General features: G+C 47.0%; 1 protein-coding gene across 4 annotated transcripts in view; it reads left to right on the plus strand.

The window, feature by feature from the left end:
- The window catches only part of WWC3 (WWC family member 3), a 118,539-nt gene that overhangs the window by 82,816 nt on the left and 15,935 nt on the right, over nt 1–19,788 (plus strand). For all 4 annotated transcript variants that reach the window (XM_058535417.1, XM_058535419.1, XM_058535418.1 and 1 more), the window contains 7 exons: nt 4,409–4,651; nt 8,172–8,261; nt 9,339–9,904; nt 16,130–16,250; nt 17,019–17,093; nt 17,898–17,984; nt 19,136–19,328. In XM_058535417.1, the coding sequence (XP_058391400.1) occupies nt 4,409–4,651; nt 8,172–8,261; nt 9,339–9,904; nt 16,130–16,250; nt 17,019–17,093; nt 17,898–17,984; nt 19,136–19,328 (1,375 nt within the window). The remainder of the gene's footprint in view (nt 1–4,408; nt 4,652–8,171; nt 8,262–9,338; nt 9,905–16,129; nt 16,251–17,018; nt 17,094–17,897; nt 17,985–19,135; nt 19,329–19,788) is intronic.

Genomic DNA, 19,788 nt, shown 5'->3' on the forward strand with positions numbered 1-19,788 from the left:
GCTGAGATTTTCTTGAACTTTTGCTTTTCGTTTAAATGGCTATTTACAAAAAAGAAAACTAAGGAGAGAAAACGTAAGAAACATCAATGTAGCTGTAATTGAAATCTGAAGGCCCGAGCCTCTAAGCTGATACCGCGTCCTGGAATGTCGCATTGGGATCTGTCACCTCATCGCCATCAGATGGGACCATGGCTTGCCTGCACTTCCATTTGCTATTCCAAAAAGCAGCAGTATTTTGGAAATGTGAGAAATTATATAGTAGATTGCAGAATTTAAGTATAAATTCAAATAATTGGGGATTGCTCTGGATATGTAAAATATGCCTCAAAACTGTGTAATATTGAGTGCATTTTTTTCTTAGAAAAATACAAATCATATTTAAGATTTGCATGTGAATTGTGAGGGTCTGAGCGGTTTCTGCAGCATAAATGCAGGTTTCCATTCATGATTTAATGGTGTCTGGGTTGTAACAGAAAGGGTGTTTCAGCAGAGATAGTAGGAAAAAATGATTCGTATTTTGCTTCTGTCTACATTAGATCTGTTCAGGGAATAGAATTTGGAGATCACATAATAATTATGAACCCTAAATGGTTGATTGAGGATTTGCTTTCATTTCTTCACTATCATGAGCACAGGGACATATATTTTAAAGTTTATAGAGGCATTTGTGAGAGATTATATATAGGCCATAAAATGTATTACCTATCAAAAATAAGTGTCAATAGGGGCCAGCCCCAGTGGCCTAGTGGTTAAGTTCAGCACACTCTGCTCGACGGCCTGGGTTCGGTTCCTGGGCGCGGACCTACACCACTCTGTTAGCAGCTGTGCTGTGCTGGCGGCCTACGTACTAAAAAATAGAGGAAGATTGGCATGGATGTTAGCTCAGGGCAAATCTTCAGCAAAAAATAAATTAATTAAAAAAAAGAATCTATAAAGAATGCAGTTGACTTGTAGGGGAAAAAAACCTTGCCAATTTTAAGTTGTTCTTGGTTCTCTTTAAAAATGAATTTGGAAAAGTTTTCTTTTTTGCAAACTTTAATCATGACCTTGTTTTGCTTCCATGTATTTAATTTCACTGAAATGATATTTCAGAAAAAAGCCCTTCTGGAAATTATTTTTCCTTTATTACCCAGAACTGGAGTGATGGCAGTCACAGGAGTGGGGTTCCAACCAGTGGATCAGCTGTTTGGCATGGATGTAGAAGAAAGGGCATCGTAGCTCTGGACATCTGTGTTTAGCCTTAGGCAGAAAGTCTGTTTCCTGCAGTAAACCTAACACACGGAGGGCACTGCTCGCACGTGGCTCATTTCCAGGCCAGCAGCCCAGTAGACAAGGCATATTGTTTTAAAGGCAGAACTGTCTTGTCTATCCCATGGCGAATGTACAAGGAATCATTGAAGGAATCCTTCTAGAGCTTTTGGCTTCCAGTACAGACTGACAGACACATGTGCCTCTCTCAGCTCAGCTAAGAGCAGACCCCAAATGTCTGCATCCAGAGTATGGATAGAGGGAAAGAAATTGCACTTTCCGATATATGCCAATAATCTTCTAGATTCATCTATAGCTCTGAAATGAACATGCACTCATTTTTGTCATTGTGGAATTTATTTTAGAAAGCACTATTCTTAAGCACAGAAATGCTTGCCTAGTGTTTCGCACAGCCCAAACAACTCTTCCAGATGGGTTGTGTGAAGTCAGCTTCATCCAGATTTTGTTTCTGCTCCAGAGCTTGTCCCTTGCCATGTGTCCTTGCGTATTTTTCTCGTAAGCTGTGGAAAGTTACAGTCCGCTGTGTATGTTTGGCCGCTGTACTATTTGTTTTATGCCTGCAGTGGGCAGACATTTTGAAATTTGCCCTTTGCCTCTCCTCCCTGCTATAATTCAGTTTTTTTCCTCATCCTTTATTCTGATAGTGGCTATTACTTGAGATTTTCCTGGAAAGAGTAGGATTATCTAGGATTGGATCTTCTGCTGCCTTCAGCAACTTGAATCCTTGTAGAATAGCCGTGAACCTGGAGCTGGCAGACTCAAGTGGAATCTTGATCTCACACGTAAATCTCAGAAAACTCAAAAGGAGTTGCTTTTTAAAATATGTCTGAAAATAGTATATTTATGAGAGTTAGTATATAGTACAAGGTAATTCTGCTAACTTTAGCTGGGCTCAGATAGGCCTTCCTGTGGATCACATAAATTGAAATGAAAAATTATGAGGACATAGTGGATTTGCTTATTGTCATTTGTCTCTTTTATGTTTATTCCTTACTTTTGGCTTGTCTTTTTTTTTTAATAATTTTATTTATTTATTTATTTTTCCCCAAAGCCCCAGTAGATAGTTGTCTGTCACAGCTGCACATCCTTCTAGTTGCTGTGTGTGGGACGCGGCCTCAGCATGGCTGGAGAAGCGGTGTGTTGGTGTGCACCCAGGATCCGAACCCGGGCCGCCAGCAGCCGAGCGCACGCACTTAACCGCTAAGCCACTGGGCCGGCCCCAGGCTTGTCTTGATCTACAGTTGAATGTTCTAGAAATTTCATTGGGTATAATGTCTGACTTGGCACTAACTTATTTATGGGTTTGCTTGGAATGTGTTTTCCTTGAGCTTCGGTTATATGACTGCCCTAAATTTTAATTACACTAATTAGACATAGGTGGACACTTAAGCCCAGTTGGATTCCTAACCCTGTTCAGCTGCCTCTGTCATTAGTTTTTTCAGTGAAATGATTTGGCACCATTTTCCAACGCATTTTCAGGAAATTAGTTTTAAGTTAGAAAAGAACTTGTCTAATAAAGCTACTGACATTCAACTGTTTTCTTTGCCTTCTTGGGGAATTGGACCTGAGTAAAATGCATACATTTCAACGATAACTTGTATACTCTTTTCTTTCCATAACTGTGGGTTTTCTGAAGTCTGGACCCCGCAGGCAGGATGCCTGCTTTGATTAGTGACATGTGCCCTGGGCACGGAACAGGGTAGTCTCAGGAGCACCCCTCCATTCCTGTTTTAGTGAGGACCATCACATCGGTGCCTAATGCAAGCACCTAAGAGCTCCAAGGCCCATTAGCATCCTCCAGACCAGGCCAGGCTACCTGAAAGCAGAGGGTGTCAAATTTCAGCAAGCATCAGAAGCACCTAGAGAGTTTGTCAAACCCCAGATTGGCTGGCTCCATCCTCAGAGTGTCACATTCAGCAGGTCTCCGGTGGGGCCTGAGGTTTGCATTTGTAACAAGCTCCTGGGTGATGCGGAGGCTGCTGGTCGGGGCCCCCACTTTGAGAACCACTGTTTCAGAGGATATAGGGCTGTGTGCACCTGCCACTTACCTGTCCTCACAGCTCTCTGTGACTTCAGAGAAGTCTTTGGATTTTGTTTTTGGGCATCTATACCAACCTCTGTCCTCCACAGCACTGGGTTCAGGTTGACTCTGGCCGGAAACAGATGGCCCTCATCTTAAAGGGCTTAAAACATTCTGCTTTTGCTTTGAAAGGATGTTCTGAAAATATGAGCCACATCTGTTTCACTTTATCTGCATTCAGCAACACCTCAGGACACAAAAAGCGATGCAGGCTGTTTGCCAAGCAAGCACGTGGACGTGCAGGCACGTGGAAAGTGACAGTAGAGGCTGTATGTTTACACCTTGAGGATGGTCATGCTGATACATTTAGTGAGGCTGACTGGTGGGCATCCATCCCGATTACCTCTCGCCACATCCGTGCTCGCCGGGCTGACTCTCATTCTTTCATATATTTGCTGGCATGTTTCTTCACTGTTTCAGGCGTTCAGCTTTTGTTGAGTATCTGCTCTCTGTGAGGCGTTTTGAATCGCACACATGGTCAAGGTCTCCGGTGCGGGAGAGAGCAGACAGGACTAGAAAACAAAGAGCACCGGGCGTCAGCGGCTTTCTATTCAGAAGCCCAGTGATAGGTGCATTTCTCTCCCGGAATTTTCTCAAGGCACTGTGAGCAGTTAGGCAGGGCAGAGAAGGCAGGAAGCCAGGAGCATCTCTCGTGTGCCCAGTACAGTGTTAGCTACTGATGAGGGTGGGGTAGGGAGAAATGAGGTAGCTCCATCCTGCTCTCGGACGGTACCACACAGGAAACCATGAACCTGAAACCACACAGTGCGTGGGCGTGTTGAGGCCTGCCAGCCTTTTTGTCAGTTCTTAGAAACAAGCATGATATGGTTACTCTCATGCCAAATCTCACAGACCAGGGGAGATTATGCAAAAGACTTAGGAACCATTTTTATTACCCATCGTTTGCAAATCCTTTATTTTTGTCATTTAAGGGTCATTCGGTGCAATAATTTCAGTGTTTACTTAGTAGAGTGATTCTCCAGAATCAGTCTGATGTGCTGAGAACGTATGAAAACGAATTTTTAAGCTCGTGGATTTTTCCGTGTCTCTCTCTGGCAGAGTCTCGAATATCCAGCAGCAGCTGGCCCAGCTTGACACCGAGTCCTGGCCGGGCATGGCTGAGGCCGACAGGGACCGGCTGCAGCTCATCAAGGAGAAGGAAGCCCTGCTTCAGGAGCTGCAGTTCATCGTTCAGCAGAGGCGGCCGGCGGAGGATGTGGCCCGCCTGGAGGAGGAGCGGAGGCGCTTGGAGGAGGAGATCCAGCGAGCACGGGCCACATCTGTACAGGGCGCCACAGAAAGGTGGGCTGGCTTGCAGAGTGTCAGGAGCAGGCAGGCCCCGGCTTCCAGTGAAGAACCCCCTCGGAAAGCTAAATCGGAGAACTTGCACATGGCTTGAAAACGCCTTATTACTCGGGGTGGCTACTAACTGGCGTGTTTCCTTGCCAAGTACAGAGAAGGCAGGGGGTGGAGGGAGCATGTGCCTCCCCTTCTGCAGGCAGTGCCAGCTCTGCCCTGGGCTCCCGAGGCTCCTGGTCCTGTGCAGAAGTGGGAGATGATGGAGAAGGAGATGGAGTGAGGGAAGACAGGGGAACCCCCCTTAGACGCACTCTCTCAGTGCAGGTGCTGGGTGCTTTCGCCTGGGCGTGCAGGACAGCACCCTGGACAGGCCTGGGGTCGCCAGCGGGAGGACGGGGAGACAGGCGGTGGTACAGCTCTGTTGCCACGGAGAGGTCCCCATTCCTGACATCTTCCGTGTTGCTGCAATCTACCTCTTATTTTTTTTTTATATAAAATTTTTTTATTTTTTTTTTATTTTTTTTTTTTATTGATGTTTTAATGGTTTCTAACATTGTGAAATTTTGGGTTGTACATTTTTGTTTGTCCATCACCCCATATATGACTCCCTTCACCCCTTGTGCCCACCCCCCACCCCCACTTCCCGGGTAACCACAGTCCAGTTTTCTCTGTCCATGTGTTGGTTTATATTCCACATATGAGTGAGATCATACAGTGTTTGTCTTTCTCTTTCTGGCTTATTTCACTTAACATAATACGCTCCAGGCCCATCCATGTTGTTGCAAATGGGACGATTTTGTCTTTTTTTATGGCTGAGTAGTATTCCATTGTATATATATACCACATCTTCTTGATCCAATGTCTACCTCTTATTTTGACCTTTGACTTTGACTTCCACCTGGGAAAGCCTGCTCTTTCTTTTGCCACAGGAAGCCAGCAGCCTGTCGTGTCCGTTTCCGAACGTGCCTCGCAGTCAGCAGGTCTCGGGGCTCTTTCCCAGCATAGGACGCCTGAGGCCCGCGCAGCGGCCTTTGTCCTCTGCTGCCCGGCCTTTCGTTGTGTGCCATGTCTCTCGGTTTCCATTTGCCATGTGGGACACAGACTGCGTCAGAGGCTGAGTCTGCTTTCAGGTTCACAGAAGTTTATCAGAAGTTTATCCGTGGATATCTGCTGGCCTTTGGAGAGCCCACCGCACATTTGATAATATAGTGGCTCCTTTAAATTCAGTGTGTGAACAGGATCATAAGCTGTGTCTATATGAGCATTCTCTACATAGAGTTTGTCACCTGAATTATTTCATCAGTACAGATGCCCTTACAACCATGATTTCATCAAATGTCAGGCTTATTCTCTGTATTTGTTGGGGGTTATTTATGCCTGGAGAGTCATCGTTAACTGATAGATACGTCTGTGGCTTGACATTAGAAGCAGTGTCAGCCGTGACAGGAAGCGGTGGTGTTTGGAGAGCCCAGCTCATAGGAATATATGGAGGGAATTTTAGTTTACCTGAGATGATAGCGTCCCTTACTCAGAACATGGAGTTGATTCTGACTCTGAAAAGGGACTACAGAATTGAAGTTTTCATCTGTACTCTTGTGCTTCTGTATGCTTTAGTCAAACATTACCTTCCGTTCTACCCTTGGTATGCTCGTGTATGTCCTGGGTGGAGGGCCTGGGAGTTCCAGTTGGTTCTCTCATAAGGGGAGTAGATTCGGTCCCATGAATGTTACCTGCTTCTCAGGACCCCACACCTGCACAGCCTTGACTATTTCTCTCCTCACCGTGTGGACATCTCAGCCCGTGTGAGTGCTATGGTCCCAGGGTACAAGTCCACGGAACCCCACCAAGCCAGTGTTACCCTTGAGGCTTGGGGTCAGGGGCTGGGCTACCCAAGCTCATCTGGCTGATGGGGTCTCTCGTGGGACCAGCCCAGGAGCTGAGTCCTGGGGTGCAGAGCCCTCAACTGGGACTGAATTGGCCCAAATGTGTCTCCCGAGTGTGCCACTAAATGGTCTTGAGCAGGGAGGGGCATACACACGTGCTGATAAGCACCTTCATGCCCGGCACTTTTCGCTCACCAATGTTCTCTGTCTGCCACCTCTGCTGCGCAGCAAGTGGATAGGGCCAAGTGCCCCGCCAGGGTTCCCTCAGCTGTGACGTTCTGGGCCTGGTGAATGCAGGCCCATTTCTCCGTGCCGCCTCCTTTCATTTGAGGTGTGCTTGACGATGGAAAGCATGGGGCCCCGAGGTAGGAGGCTTTCCCTGGGAACAGGCTGTGGAGCATTAGAAGAGACCCAGTGTGGAGCCGGGCACAGAGGGGCCAAGGCAGGCGTCTTAGGGCTGAGATGTGCCAGTTGTTTGGCTGGGCCCATTCTTTGCCCGTCTCGGCTTCAGTGTCATCATTGTCAGACGGAAACTTTGAGCCGGGTTAGTGAGTATCACTGGGGATTGGGAGGATGCTGAAAGGGAGGAGCAACTGTTTTAAGGGTGCCCATTAGGCCACATGTTACAGTGCCATCGTTTGGGTTTGTAAATGAGGACCGTTGTGTTCTACAGGCAAACATACTCATTCATACATCCATTCAATAACTCGATCAAGTGCCTGTACACATTGGGCTCTACTCTAGGCAGTGGACTTAGTGCAGTGGGAAAAAGTTCATTTTAGAAAATAGTAAAGTAGAAAAAAGTGGAAAGAAGAAAAAAATTACCTCCAACCCTGTGACAGTTGCTATTTTGTTTTATTTGTGTCTAATCTTTTAATTCTATAGATTTTATTTTTTGTTTTTTTTTTTTAAAGGCTCCCTTTTTTTTTTTTTTTCCTCTCGAAAGCCCCAGTACATAGTTGTATATCCTAGTTGTATGTCCTTCTAGTTCTTCTATGTGGGATGCCACCTTAGCATGGCTTGATGACTGGTGTGTAGGTCCACGCCCAGGATCAGAACTGGTGAACCCCGGGCCACTGAAGCATGCGAACTTAACTGCTACGCCACCGGGCTGGCCCCTAATTCTATAGATTTTAGAATTGCATGTATTTTTGCCTGGAAGATGGCTTAGAATGAGGGAATCTGATTTGTTGCAAGGAATTCCAGTACATTAGTAAATGCTCTTCATTTGGATCCATCTTCTAGTCTAGTCTCTCATCCATCTGTATGTTCATCCACCTGTCAACCCATCTGTCCGTCCATCCATCCGTTCATTTCTCCCATCCATCTACTCACCCATCTGTCCATCCATCCACCTGTTCACCCACCCACCCAGCCACTCATCCACTCACCCATCCACCCACCCACCTACCCACCCATCTATTGAACTTCTACAGTGTATCAAGCACTGTTCAGGGGGCTGGTGGCACATTTTCAGGCAAAACAAAAACAGTCTCTGTTATCTTGGTGTTTATGACCTAGATGTGCTTTTTAAAATTTAGTCTTTCAAACTTAAATCAATTTGGGGGAATTTATAGTTAAATTTCTTGTTAGGAAAATATACTCACTGTCTTTGAAATGGACTATTTTCTTACCTACAGGATTCTGCTTCAGGAAAAGAGAAATTGTCTCCTTATGCAGCTGGAAGAAGCTACCCGCCTAACATCGTATCTCCAGTCCCAGTTAAAAAGGTGGGAAACGTGGAAAGAGAAAGCTGGACTTAATTATCATGTGATAATGACATGTCCATGAACCTCATCATTCCCTTTAGCTTGGTGTTCTCTACCGGACCTTAGAACCTGAAGTGCTGTAAACACAGAACAGGAGAGTGGGTATGTTATATTTTTAAGAGGAGCTGCAAATCTAAGATTCAAGGAATATGAGGAGAACCAAATTTGGCTACAGAATAACAAGTCTGAAGTCAAATTTACCCAAGGATTTTGTAATTCAGTTTCAGAAGTGTATATATCCATCTCGGTATATGCACACGGACATTTTTATTTGGGTTTTTCTTTTAAGAATATGAATTTTTTGTGTGTGTGAGAGGAAGATTAGCCTTGAGCTAACATCTGTTGCCAATCCTCCTCTTTTTTGCTGAGGAAGATTGGCCCTGGGCTAACATCCGTGCCTGTCTTCCTCTACTTTATATATGGGATGCCTGCCACAGCATGGCTTGATAAATGGTGCGTCAGTCTGCACCTGGGATCTGAATCTGCGAACCCCGGGCCGCCAAAGCGGAGTGCAGGAACCTAACTGCTACCCCACCAGGCCGGCCCCAGGATATGAATATTTTTAAAATAAAATTTGGCTGCTCAATAATAGCTCCTGTTTTCAAGCATTTAGTGTGTTGTGAGGCATCCTGTTGAGGGCTTCCTATGTCTTATTTTCTCAGTTATTCCTCCTAAGACTGCCGTGACATACGAGCTGTTATTATCACAGCCCCCAGTGAGAATGTGGGAGGCTCAGAAAGGGCAAATAACTTGACCAAGTGGACTCAGCCCGTGCACATTTGAGCTGACCCTTGAACTCGGGCGTGAGTCCTTGACATTAACCACCGCTCTCTACCGACATTCAAAAGAAACAAATATTAATGAAGGTGCCTTAAGGGCTGGCAGGTGTTTAAAGACATGCCGGGTTAATGAGAGTGAGGCAGGATTTTGTTCCCCCGTGGAACACACCAGAAGCTCCGCTTTGCAGTGGAGAACAGCGGGGCTCAAGCGCCGATCTTCAGGCTGCTCTTCTAAGATCGCGGGGCGCTCTCGTTTCAGCCTGTCTGCCAGCACCCTGACGGTGTCCTCGGGGAGCAGCCGCGGGTCCCTGGCCTCCAGCCGGGGCTCGCTCGCCTCCAGCCGGGGTTCCTTGAGCTCCGTCAGCTTCACCGACATCTACGGCCTTCCACAGTACGAGAAACCCGACGCCGAGTGCGGCCAGTTTCTGCGCTTTGACCTGATTCCCTTCGACTCCCTGGCACGAGATGCCCCCTTCTCGGATCCCCCGGGCCCCTCAGGCTTCCACAAGCAGAGGCGCTCCCTGGACACGCCCCAGTCCCTGGCGTCCTTGTCCTCTCGCTCCTCCCTGTCCTCTCTGTCTCCCCCGAGCTCGCCCTTGGACACACCCTTCCTCCCGGCCTCGCGGGACTCGCCCTTGGCCCAGCTGGGGGACGGTTTTGAGGTGCCAGGCCTGGGCGCCCTAGACAGACTGCGGGCCCAGCCCTCTGCGTTGGGGGATGAAGACTTGCCGGGCACTACATGCCTTCAGCCACACGGATTCCCCGGGGACGGGGAAGGACCTCGAGAGCAAGTACCCCAGGTGGCTGCCACTCCCACAGGTGCAAGTAAGTCCTGTGGTTTTCCCGGTCCTGGGTAGCAAGGTTTCAAATGCAGGGACGAAATCATGTGCAATTGCATTGAAGCCAGCTGGCTCTTCAGTTGCATAGTGAGCTTTACGCTTAGCGCTATTGATAGGATTCGGAAGAGCGCTGGCCTGCTCTGTCATTGGAGGTCCTTCGGGTCTGTGTCCTGGAAAGGTTACGGAAATTGACGAAGTCGTGTTTCCCAGGTGTCCGGCTTGCTTTCAGAATGTGCTTAGTTGTTGAAAATGAGGGTAAGAACCACATAGTCTTCCACAGTCAGAGGCTGGTAAAGAGGTACTAGGACCTTAATGAACTCTCCAGGGCATGTGCCCAGATGGAACGTTCTGCACGTGCCTGCCTCAGACCAGCATGTGGACCCGTGTCTGGTTGTAGCCCAGTGGAAATCTCTACTTCCTATGCCCCTGTGACTTTATCTCTTCATCCTTTGTCCTTATAGTTTTCAAGGACATAATTCTATCAAAAGTAGAAATGAAAAATAATTGGCGTAATTTCAAAAGACATGCCAGTAAGCATCAGTCTTTTCTACTGAATCCATTTCTCTGGTGGTCTTCAAATCGAGAAACATGTAGCCACAGCGAACTTCATCCAGTCGGTGTTCATTTAGCTTCTACTTGCTGCCAGGGTCTGTCAGCTTGTAGCCCACGTGGAAAACCAAACTGCTGTTCTAGAGAATATTCCAGCTGATAGCTTGTGCACAAAGCAGGGCCTGGGCCTCAACCCTCCTCATCTTGAACCCTGTGCTTTTTGGAGCCAACCTCCAGCAACTTTAACTTCCTTTGATTTTACAGAGGATCAAGAACAAGTTGATCTCTCATTCCTGAAGTTCAGCCCATTTAAGTAACTTTTCTTTGCACAGCAGAACTATTTTAGACGTTCATTTAGGCGAACACTAGATAATTCGTATAGCATAATGGGTCTCACCCAGGGGCGTTTTTGCCCTTGGGAGGTACTTGGCAATGTGTGGAGACATTTTTGGTTGTCACAACTGAGGGGGCTGCCAGGGAGGTGCTATTGGCATCTAATGGGTGGAGACCAGGGATGCTGCTCAACACCCTCCAGTGCACACAGCACAGCCCCCACTGACCCCGCCATAATGTCAATAGTGCAGAGGCTGAGAAACCCTGGTCACATACTGTTGAGTAGTTTAGCAGCAAAGGGTCGAAATAAAACATGAATACAAAACCAGGATGGTGTCGTGGAAATGACTTCGGACTAGCAGCTTAGAGACGTGGATTCTGTTCCCTGCCCCGTTGACTCACTAGCTGGCTGACCTTGATCACGTCCCTGGACGTAGCTGAGTCTCAGCTTCCTCCCTTGAATGAGGGGATCTTTATGAGCTCTTCCATTCACCACCATTCTGTCACTGTGAGTTTTCTATGTATAACCACACCAGTTATTGTATATATATGTGTAAAATAATAGTCTCTGTTAGCACTTACGTGTTTAACCAGAGATCCGTTATGTTCTGAGGCAGCCCTGTGGCTTTTTGGCATCTCTCTTATTTTGGTGTCTTCTCCTCTGTGTTTGCAAACATACCTTTCATATCCCCAGATACATTGTTTCTATAATTCACGTGTACAGGTAGCCTTCATTCACTTTGTTCTTCATAATCACAGGTTCAGTGCTCCATGTTTACTCCTTTCATTCAAAAAAGAAAATACAAAATAAGGACCGAATTGCACATCTGTTGTTGCTTAGGCTTGCTTTCTCAGTGACCCCCAACCCCCATACCAACTTCTCTCTAAAGGTCGAGATACAGGAGTGTCAGTCTGGTTAAGCAGAAAACCCACACAAGGCCCAAGGGCCCTTTTGGGCCAGGAGAAAGACAGGGTGGGAGGGAGAAGAGCGGACTCAATTTCTGATCCTGATTTTTTTTTTATATTTCCTTCCCACTCTGAGGCCAACATTATAATGTTTCTAACTTAGACTGGGAGGTATTTGCTTAGGCTATGGTCACATACTGCCACCTGGTGGTGCATTCTTATATCACACTGCCAGTTGATTTGGGTCCTTACAAACTAGAAATAATTGACTCTGAGTGGATCCTGGGGGGTTTCCCAGAAGGTTGGGCTGGGTAAGCAGCTTCGGGCATGGACACAGGGTGAATAATGCTTCAAATGTCTTAGATTGGGAGGTATTTGCTTATGCTATGGTCACATGCTGCCACCTGGTGGTGCATTCTTATATGACACTGCCAGATGATTTGGGTCCTTACAAACTAGAAATAATTGATTCAGTGTGTGGATACTGCCACCTGGTGGTGCATTCCTATATGACACTGCCAGTTGATTTGGGTGCTTACAAACTAGAAATAATTGATTCAGTGTGTGGATACTGCCACCTGGTGGTGCATTCCTATATGACACTGCCAGATGATTTGGGTGCTTACAAACTAGAAATAATTGATTCAGTGTGTGGATACTGCCACCCGGTGGTGCATTCCTATATGACACTGCCAAATGATTTGGGTGCTTACAAACTAGAAATAATTGATTCAGTGTGTGGATACTGCCACCTGGTGGTGCATTCCTATATGACACTGCCAGTTGATTTGGGTGCTTACAAACTAGAAATAATTGATTCAGTGTGTGGATACTGCCACCTGGTGGTGCATTCCTATATGACACTGCCAAATGATTTGGGTGCTTACAAACTAGAAATAATTGATTCAGTGTGTGGATACTGCCACCTGGTGGTGCATTCCTATATGACACTGCCAGTTGATTTGGGTGCTTACAAACTAGAAATAATTGATTCAGTGTGTGGATACTGCCACCTGGTGGTGCATTCCTATATGACACTGCCAAATGATTTGGGTGCTTACAAACTAGAAATAATTGATTCAGTGTGTGGATACTGCCACCTGGTGGTGCATTCCTATATGACACTGCCAGTTGATTTGGGTGCTTACAAACTAGAAATAATTGATTCAGTGTGTGGATACTGCCACCTGGTGGTGCATTCCTATATGACACTGCCAAATGATTTGGGTGCTTACAAACTAGAAATAATTGATTCAGTGTATGGATACTGCCACCTGGTGGTGCATTCCTATATGACACTGCCAGTTGATTTTGGGTCCTTACAAACTAGAAATAATTGATTCAGTGTGTGGATACTGCCACCCGGTGGTGCATTCCTATATGACACTGCCAGTTGATGTGGGTCCTTACAAACTAGAAATAATTGGCTCTGAGTGGATCCTGCCACCTGATGGTGCATTCTTATATGACACTGCCAATTGATTTGGGTCCTTACAAACTAGAAATTGACTCAGTGAGTGGATCCTGGTGGGTGCTCCAAAGGGTTGGGTTGGGTAAGCAGCTTCAGGCATGGACACAGGGTGACTCCGTGCCTCCCTTGGTGCTTGTGGGAATGCCTGAGCCCAGAGTCATCAAAGCTTCCTAAAGTTGGCAAGGACCTTAGTACTGGTTATGTTACCCTGCCCCTCATTTATGTCGCCCAGAGTCCCGTAGTTCTCTCCAACTTTCCATTCCAGTCTGGCTCGGAACAGTGCAGTCCAGGTTTGACCTCAAGCGGGTTTTAGCAAGATAAAATTTTAGTAAGGTAAAATCAAAATTCCCCCAACCTCCAAAGCAAGCTCTAGGAGTGATTTCTTCCATTGTGTTTTAAATCAATCTGAGGGACGGAAGGTGGGACAGGGGAGTGGGAGATGGACTGTGATCTTCAACATTTTTTACATTTTTACTATGGTTTTACCTTCCCTGGATTTTAAAAGTCAAATGTCATAATTTAAAAACCCGTTCCAATTTTCATTTCCCATTGGTATTTGCTAATGTAACTCCGTGAAACCCTTGACTTTGCTCATTTATCTATTACGTTTTTATTATATTCATACTCTGTTTAAAATTGTTGGCTTAAATTCTGCATTTTTTTCACTTTATGCTTTTTTTTTTTATCTCTTTTTCTCATGCGGCTCGACAGAAACGTTCACTGTAAGTGACCTTGGAATTCTGCTTCCCCTTGTTGGTCAGGCTGGGGCACGTCTTTGTGCAGTGACTCACTGTATTTAGGATGGTCGATGTGGCCAACAAGGCCATCTCTTATAGCTGTACTTTGATGTAGCTCAACAGTTTCCATTATTACTATCAGTTCAACATTAACATTCATCATGGCTACTAAAGTTGTGTAAGAACTTTTCTAAAAGCTGGAAGTATTTATTTTTCTATGTATTTTTTTTCCCTAGACTGTTAATGGCTTTCATTATTATAATATGCCAGCTGGAAGCTTTGCCCACAATGTGATTTTTGTTATATTTTCTTCCTTTTTGTCAAGCAGTGTTGACATCCTCAGATCTCAGTGTCTGTCTGTATGTCTGTCTTTAATGATTTTTGAAATGAGCATTTGGAAGATTTAGTCCCTGCTTCATCGACCTTGCTCCCCATGGTCCATCTCCTTGCCTTGAAGGCCGAGGGCAGATGGCTGGGGTGTGTAGCGTGGGATCTGCTGTGTGCATTTCTCTCACCCAGGGCAACTGCTGACCGTACTTCCCTCCATTAGCTCTGCTTCCGGTTGCTCCGTGAGTGCAGTGACTAAGCCTGGGATCACTGAGGATTAAGTCCTTCATCTCCTTTCTCTCTTCATCGACCTTCATTGCAGTGGGAGAGAAACTTTGTCAGAGTCACACGGTCGGGTTAACTGAAGTGCTTAGCATCATTGCGTGGCGGTTTTTCCCTAAAGGAATGTAAGGCTGTATCTAGGAGCCAGGCCGAGTGTCAGGGCTGGGAATGGACATAGTGAGCTGTTTGGTTTGCTGGGGATCATCAAACTGAGGGGTTCCATCTGCAATTCCAAGCTGGGGGCTTTGGGTCTCCCATGTGACAGAGGTGACGAGGAAAGCTGGAGTTGGGAGTCCCCTGATCAAAAATTCGAGAGCCAGTGTCTCCAGCCGCTCCAGATTGGAGCCAGTTTCTGTCCCTGACGGGGGAGGAGCCAGCAGTCCCCAAGGGTTGGCATTGCAGAGCTTTGGAACGCCAGCTTTTGTCTGCAGTTGAGATTGTGAGACTAAAGGCCGCAGCCCCGTCTGTTTTGTCCACTGTGTAACGTGTCTGGATTTAATTGGTATGTGAATAATACTTTGGTTGAAAAGAGAGATGGTCATTGGTGGACTCGCTATTTCCCTCAACTTAAGGATGCAGAGATGTCTAGATTTTCAGTTTATAGAGCTTACATGGCTGAAGAAAAGCACAGAATAGAGGACAGAGGGCCCCGTGTTGTTAACAAGGACCTTGTTAATAACTGAGAGTAAGGCTCAGTTTGGGGCGCCATGTGTTAATCCTGCATTCTAACCAAGTGCACCTCTCTGGGAAGCGTTGAGACTCTTGTGGACATAGTCACACTTAGCATGGGAGATGATATGCCTATTTTTGTTAAAAGGAACTTGTTGCTGTGAGGGAAGAAGGAGAAACAGTTGATGAAATGGTAGAAGGAAAAATGTCAGTGGTTATCTTTGGCTCTTGATTAAAATAGATATGAGATGAAAATAAGCTACCTCGTAATGGTAGCTTGCTAACCCCAGAAAAGCAATTCTGGAAGCAAACCTGGCTCCAGGGCTGCTGGGGAGGATACTGTAATTAGAGAGAGAGACTGTCAAGGAGATGTTTTCAAAGGCTGCGCCTGGTTCAGCTGTGTCCTCTAATTTGCAAGTCGCTACATTGTGTTAGGGTTTATTTGGATAATTTTTAAAAATTTTGTTTTCTGATTATAAGACAGTATAGCATATGTTTATTGTGTGAAATATGGAACATACCAAACAGCATAAGGAAGGAAATGAAAAATACCCCTATCCCACCACTCAGAGAGCGCAGCTGCTGTCTGCATTTGGAGTAACGTTTCTTTCCCGGTCTTTCCAGATGACAGTCTCTCAAAGTTCAATGTGAAGGGGCTTCCCACCATTTTATGTTCTGTTTACTCATTAAGGAGGTGAAAAGAGATTTATGACAGTTTAAAGAGCTTCTAAAGAAGTAGCCAGAAGCCTATTTCTTCAATTTTAAAAAAAAATTGAGTGCAGCATATTTAGACATACATGTGTACATACGATGGCGTGTCTCTGGAACACTTAGTAGCTTTGTATGTACTCTAACATAGAGTGTTCGTTTCTTGGCACCATGGTCCCCGGCCTCCCGTGCTGTCACCTCCTGACCCCAGTGTGTCTCTTACTTGTAGCAGTGACTCTTCGAGAAGACAGCGCCAAGAGGTTGGAGAGGAGGGCACGCCGCGTCTCTACGTGCCTGTCGGATTATTCACTAGCGAGCGATAGTGGCGTATTTGAACCTCCAACCAAAAGGTTAGAAGCTGATCTTATTGTCCTCTCCCTGAGCAGCTGTCCCCCGGGCCACTGGTAAGCACGAAGGGGAGCCTGCCCGAGACTTCTGCACGTTGATGCCTCGTGTGATTCTCCAGGGCCGTGATCTCTTTGTGGCTCCTGTCAACTTTGGCGATTAGGCCTTAACAACCCACAAAGAAAACTCCTCTGGCTTCTATGTGACGTTTGGAGGCTGGCCCTCATTCCATGGCTCTGGGACAACTCCTTGCTCTCTGGCCCTGCTGGGTTTAAGCCTTAAGCCCAGTAGAGCTGGAAAAGGAGAATCAGCCTACGAGACAGACCTGGTTTTCTAGAAAGGACATTCATTAGAAATGAACTTCCTTCCTCCCTTTGCCATGACAAAACACCTTTTGGGATTCTGGGCCTTATTTTGATTTGACATCTTTGATGTCATTGTTTCATCTCAGGTATCTATAAGACATTTCACTTATTGCAGACTTTTTAAAAGTTAGTTTTTGAACTTTGCCCTGAATATCACATGTGTTTTTGAAAGGTGTGCAAAGTTGTTTTCTCAAAAACAATGCTTTGTAGGCAGGTACCCAATGAGATTGTGTCCCGGATGCCAGGAACCAGCCGTGCCCCTTCAGTCAGTGGAATAATGTATTTATTTAAGTCGCAACGTAGCAAAGCTCTTCTCCGTAAGAAGCACCCCTAACATGGGAGCGTTTCTGCCCCCTGTGGTAATCGGTTCGCTTTGGGTAACCCCGCTGCCTTTCCGGTTGTGCTCAGGAGTGAGGATGCTGACGAGTCTGCGCATGGAGACACGTGCGGTAACGAAGGGCCCCAGATCCACGTTGGATTTCTGTGAGTACGGAAGCCTCCTTCCCTGTTGCTCTTAAAGATGATGCGTAGTTTGGGGCCCGCCCAGCACCTCACACCTGCACACAGGCCAGGAGGGACCCCCTGACCTGGGTGCTGCTCCCCGGCCTGGATACCCCGAGCCTGCTTCAGCCGGCCTCAGGTCAGGGGACAGAGGGGGCAGGAAGGAGAGACAAGGAGGAGCAGCTCCAGCCGTGTCTTCCAATGCTGAGAGTCACAGCTGGGAGCTGTCGCCTCGTGGAGCTGGGGGGTCGGGGCTGTAACGCAGGGTGCACTGGAAACCCCCAGCGAAGTAGGACTCCTGGGGAAGTTGCAGCACAGACAGCGGGGCCCTTCCCCTCCTCCCCCGAGTAGTGACCAGGGGGTGTGCAACACGAGGCCTTTTGGTTTCTAACGGCAGTTTCAGTAAAGGGGGTAACCAGTGGTGTTCATCCAGCACAGCAGGGTGCTCACACCCCGGCGGCTTTCCTTTGCTCCATCTTGTCACTCCAGTCGAGTGTTCCTCAGTGTTGGCACTGTTGACACTTGGGACTGATCATTCTTCGTTATGGGGGCTGTGCTGTGCGCTATCAGATGTTGAGCAGAGTCCCTGGTCTCCACCCACTAGCTGCCAGTAGTACCCCCTTCACCAGTCACGACAGTAAAAAATGTCTCCCAACATTGCATGTGTCCCCTGGGAGAGGGTGGGGCACAATCCCCCTTCGCTGGGGGCCACCACTGTAGTTCAATCAGAAGGATTTTTCCACCGTGGGGAATTAGCGATCTGTAAACTTGCATTTTATTTTTTAGGCACGACAGTGCCAGCGAATGTCTCCTCGTGAATGTGCTCCAGCTGAAGAACTTTGCCGGGCTGGTCGTGAAGGAAGACTGCAAAATGTAAGCTCCCAGGCCGGCGAGTGCCGAGACGTTTCCCTTCGGAGACCCGGCGGCTGTGTCCAGCCAACGATGGCCTCTCCCAGCCCTCCTCCACACAGCGCTACTCGCTGATCTGTTCTGCTTGGCAATTGGGGAGGAGAAAAGACTGTTTTGGAGCCTGAATTTACAATAAAACACCAGGGGATGTCTGTCTGAAATATAAAGGATTATAAGTTGTACAGAGTCTGCTTTATTAGAGGCAGACAGAGTTAATGGAGCCGAGCTAGTTATGTGCTGCAGCGACGCTAAGTGCCAAGTGCCCGTAATCGGCAGCATTTGGGCTTAAAATGTCCATCCTGGTCATGGGACTGGGTGGTGATGTGGCTACACTTGGCTCTGTGATCTCATGAGGTGCCTGAAGAGGCCTCGTCTGGGCTCGGGTCCATGTCTGAGGGGAGGACAAGGAAATACATGTTGTCACTGATTGGGAGGTGCTATCTCGGTGAGCTCGGCAGCTTGAGATGGGTGCCTGACGGAGGGGCCTGTGACCCAGGCAGGTGAGCACACCTGTGATGGTTCGTTCAAGCCCAGAGTACACTCCCCTTCTGTGAGTCTTCTTTATAAACTAGTCTTCTAAAGGCCTTGGAAGCAGCCTGGTTTTAAGTGGCTGAGGGTTCACCCGTGGCTTTTGTTCACCCTGATGGGGTCCTATGCAGCATTCACCAGTGTTTGAACTTCTCCCGGGTGCCAGCTTCCCTGCTGGGGCAGACGGCAGGACACGCAGCGTGGGTGGCGACCAGTCTGCGAGGCGAGGCAGGCGGAGCTTGAAGAGTGGGAGCCAGGGGGCCGGGGAGAGATAATGCAGATGTTTTCCCAAAAGATGGGGAAAGCAGAGCCTTGGTGTGACTCCCTCTAAAGTCTCAACTATTGACTTCCAAGTCTTCCTTTTTGTGAATGGGGTTTTTCCCCCTCATCTCTGGGGGCATGTACATTCTTTGGGCTTATTACTCCTAGTCGAGAGAAGGACTTTATCTGGAAGACCTGGAAATTCCACCCATGGGCATCCAAAGGGGGAAATATGTATACATGCACATAGTTGGTGCAGTTTATTGTACAGATCTGTCACTAAGCATGGCCTCTGTCTGCTTTTTCCTCCCTCTTTCTGGTTCCAGTCACATCCGCGTCTATTTGCCGCCACTCAACTCCAGCACACCGAACACTTACTGCTCGAAGGCTCTGGAATTGCAGGCCCCCCTGGTATTTAATGAAGTTTTCAGAATCCCTGTGCATTCAAGCATGTCAACGCTGAAGTCACTTCAATTATACGTGTGTTCAGTGAGTCAGCAGCTGCAGGAAGAACTGCTGGTAGGGCTCGCTGTCCCGGCCCTCCCTCCCTCCCTCGCCTGTCTCCCTCGCTCCTTCCTGCTCTGCCCTCCTTCCTTTGCCCTGTGGCAGGGTGCTTAGAAATTATAACGTTACGGAAAGAGATGATAAAACCAGTTATCTTGTCAAGTGTTTTGTACTTTAAATATATTATCTCCACTAATACTTACAAAACTCCTATGTGACAGCTTCTGTATTATCCCCATTTTCAGTCGAGGGAACTAAGTAGGGTTGACAAATTCGGCTAATAAAAATATAGGATGGCCAGTTAAATTTGAATTTCAAATAAACCATGGGTACTTTTTTAGTATAAGTATGTCCCATGCAATATTTGGGATATACTTATACATTTTTTTTTTTTATGTGAGGAAGATCAGCCCTGAGCTACCATCCATGCTAGTCCTCCTCTTTTTGCTGAGGAAGACCAGCTCTGAGCTAACAT

The sequence above is a fragment of the Diceros bicornis genome, chromosome X (assembly GCF_020826845.1).
Source record: "Diceros bicornis minor isolate mBicDic1 chromosome X, mDicBic1.mat.cur, whole genome shotgun sequence".
Classification (NCBI taxonomy): domain Eukaryota; kingdom Metazoa; phylum Chordata; class Mammalia; order Perissodactyla; family Rhinocerotidae; genus Diceros; species Diceros bicornis.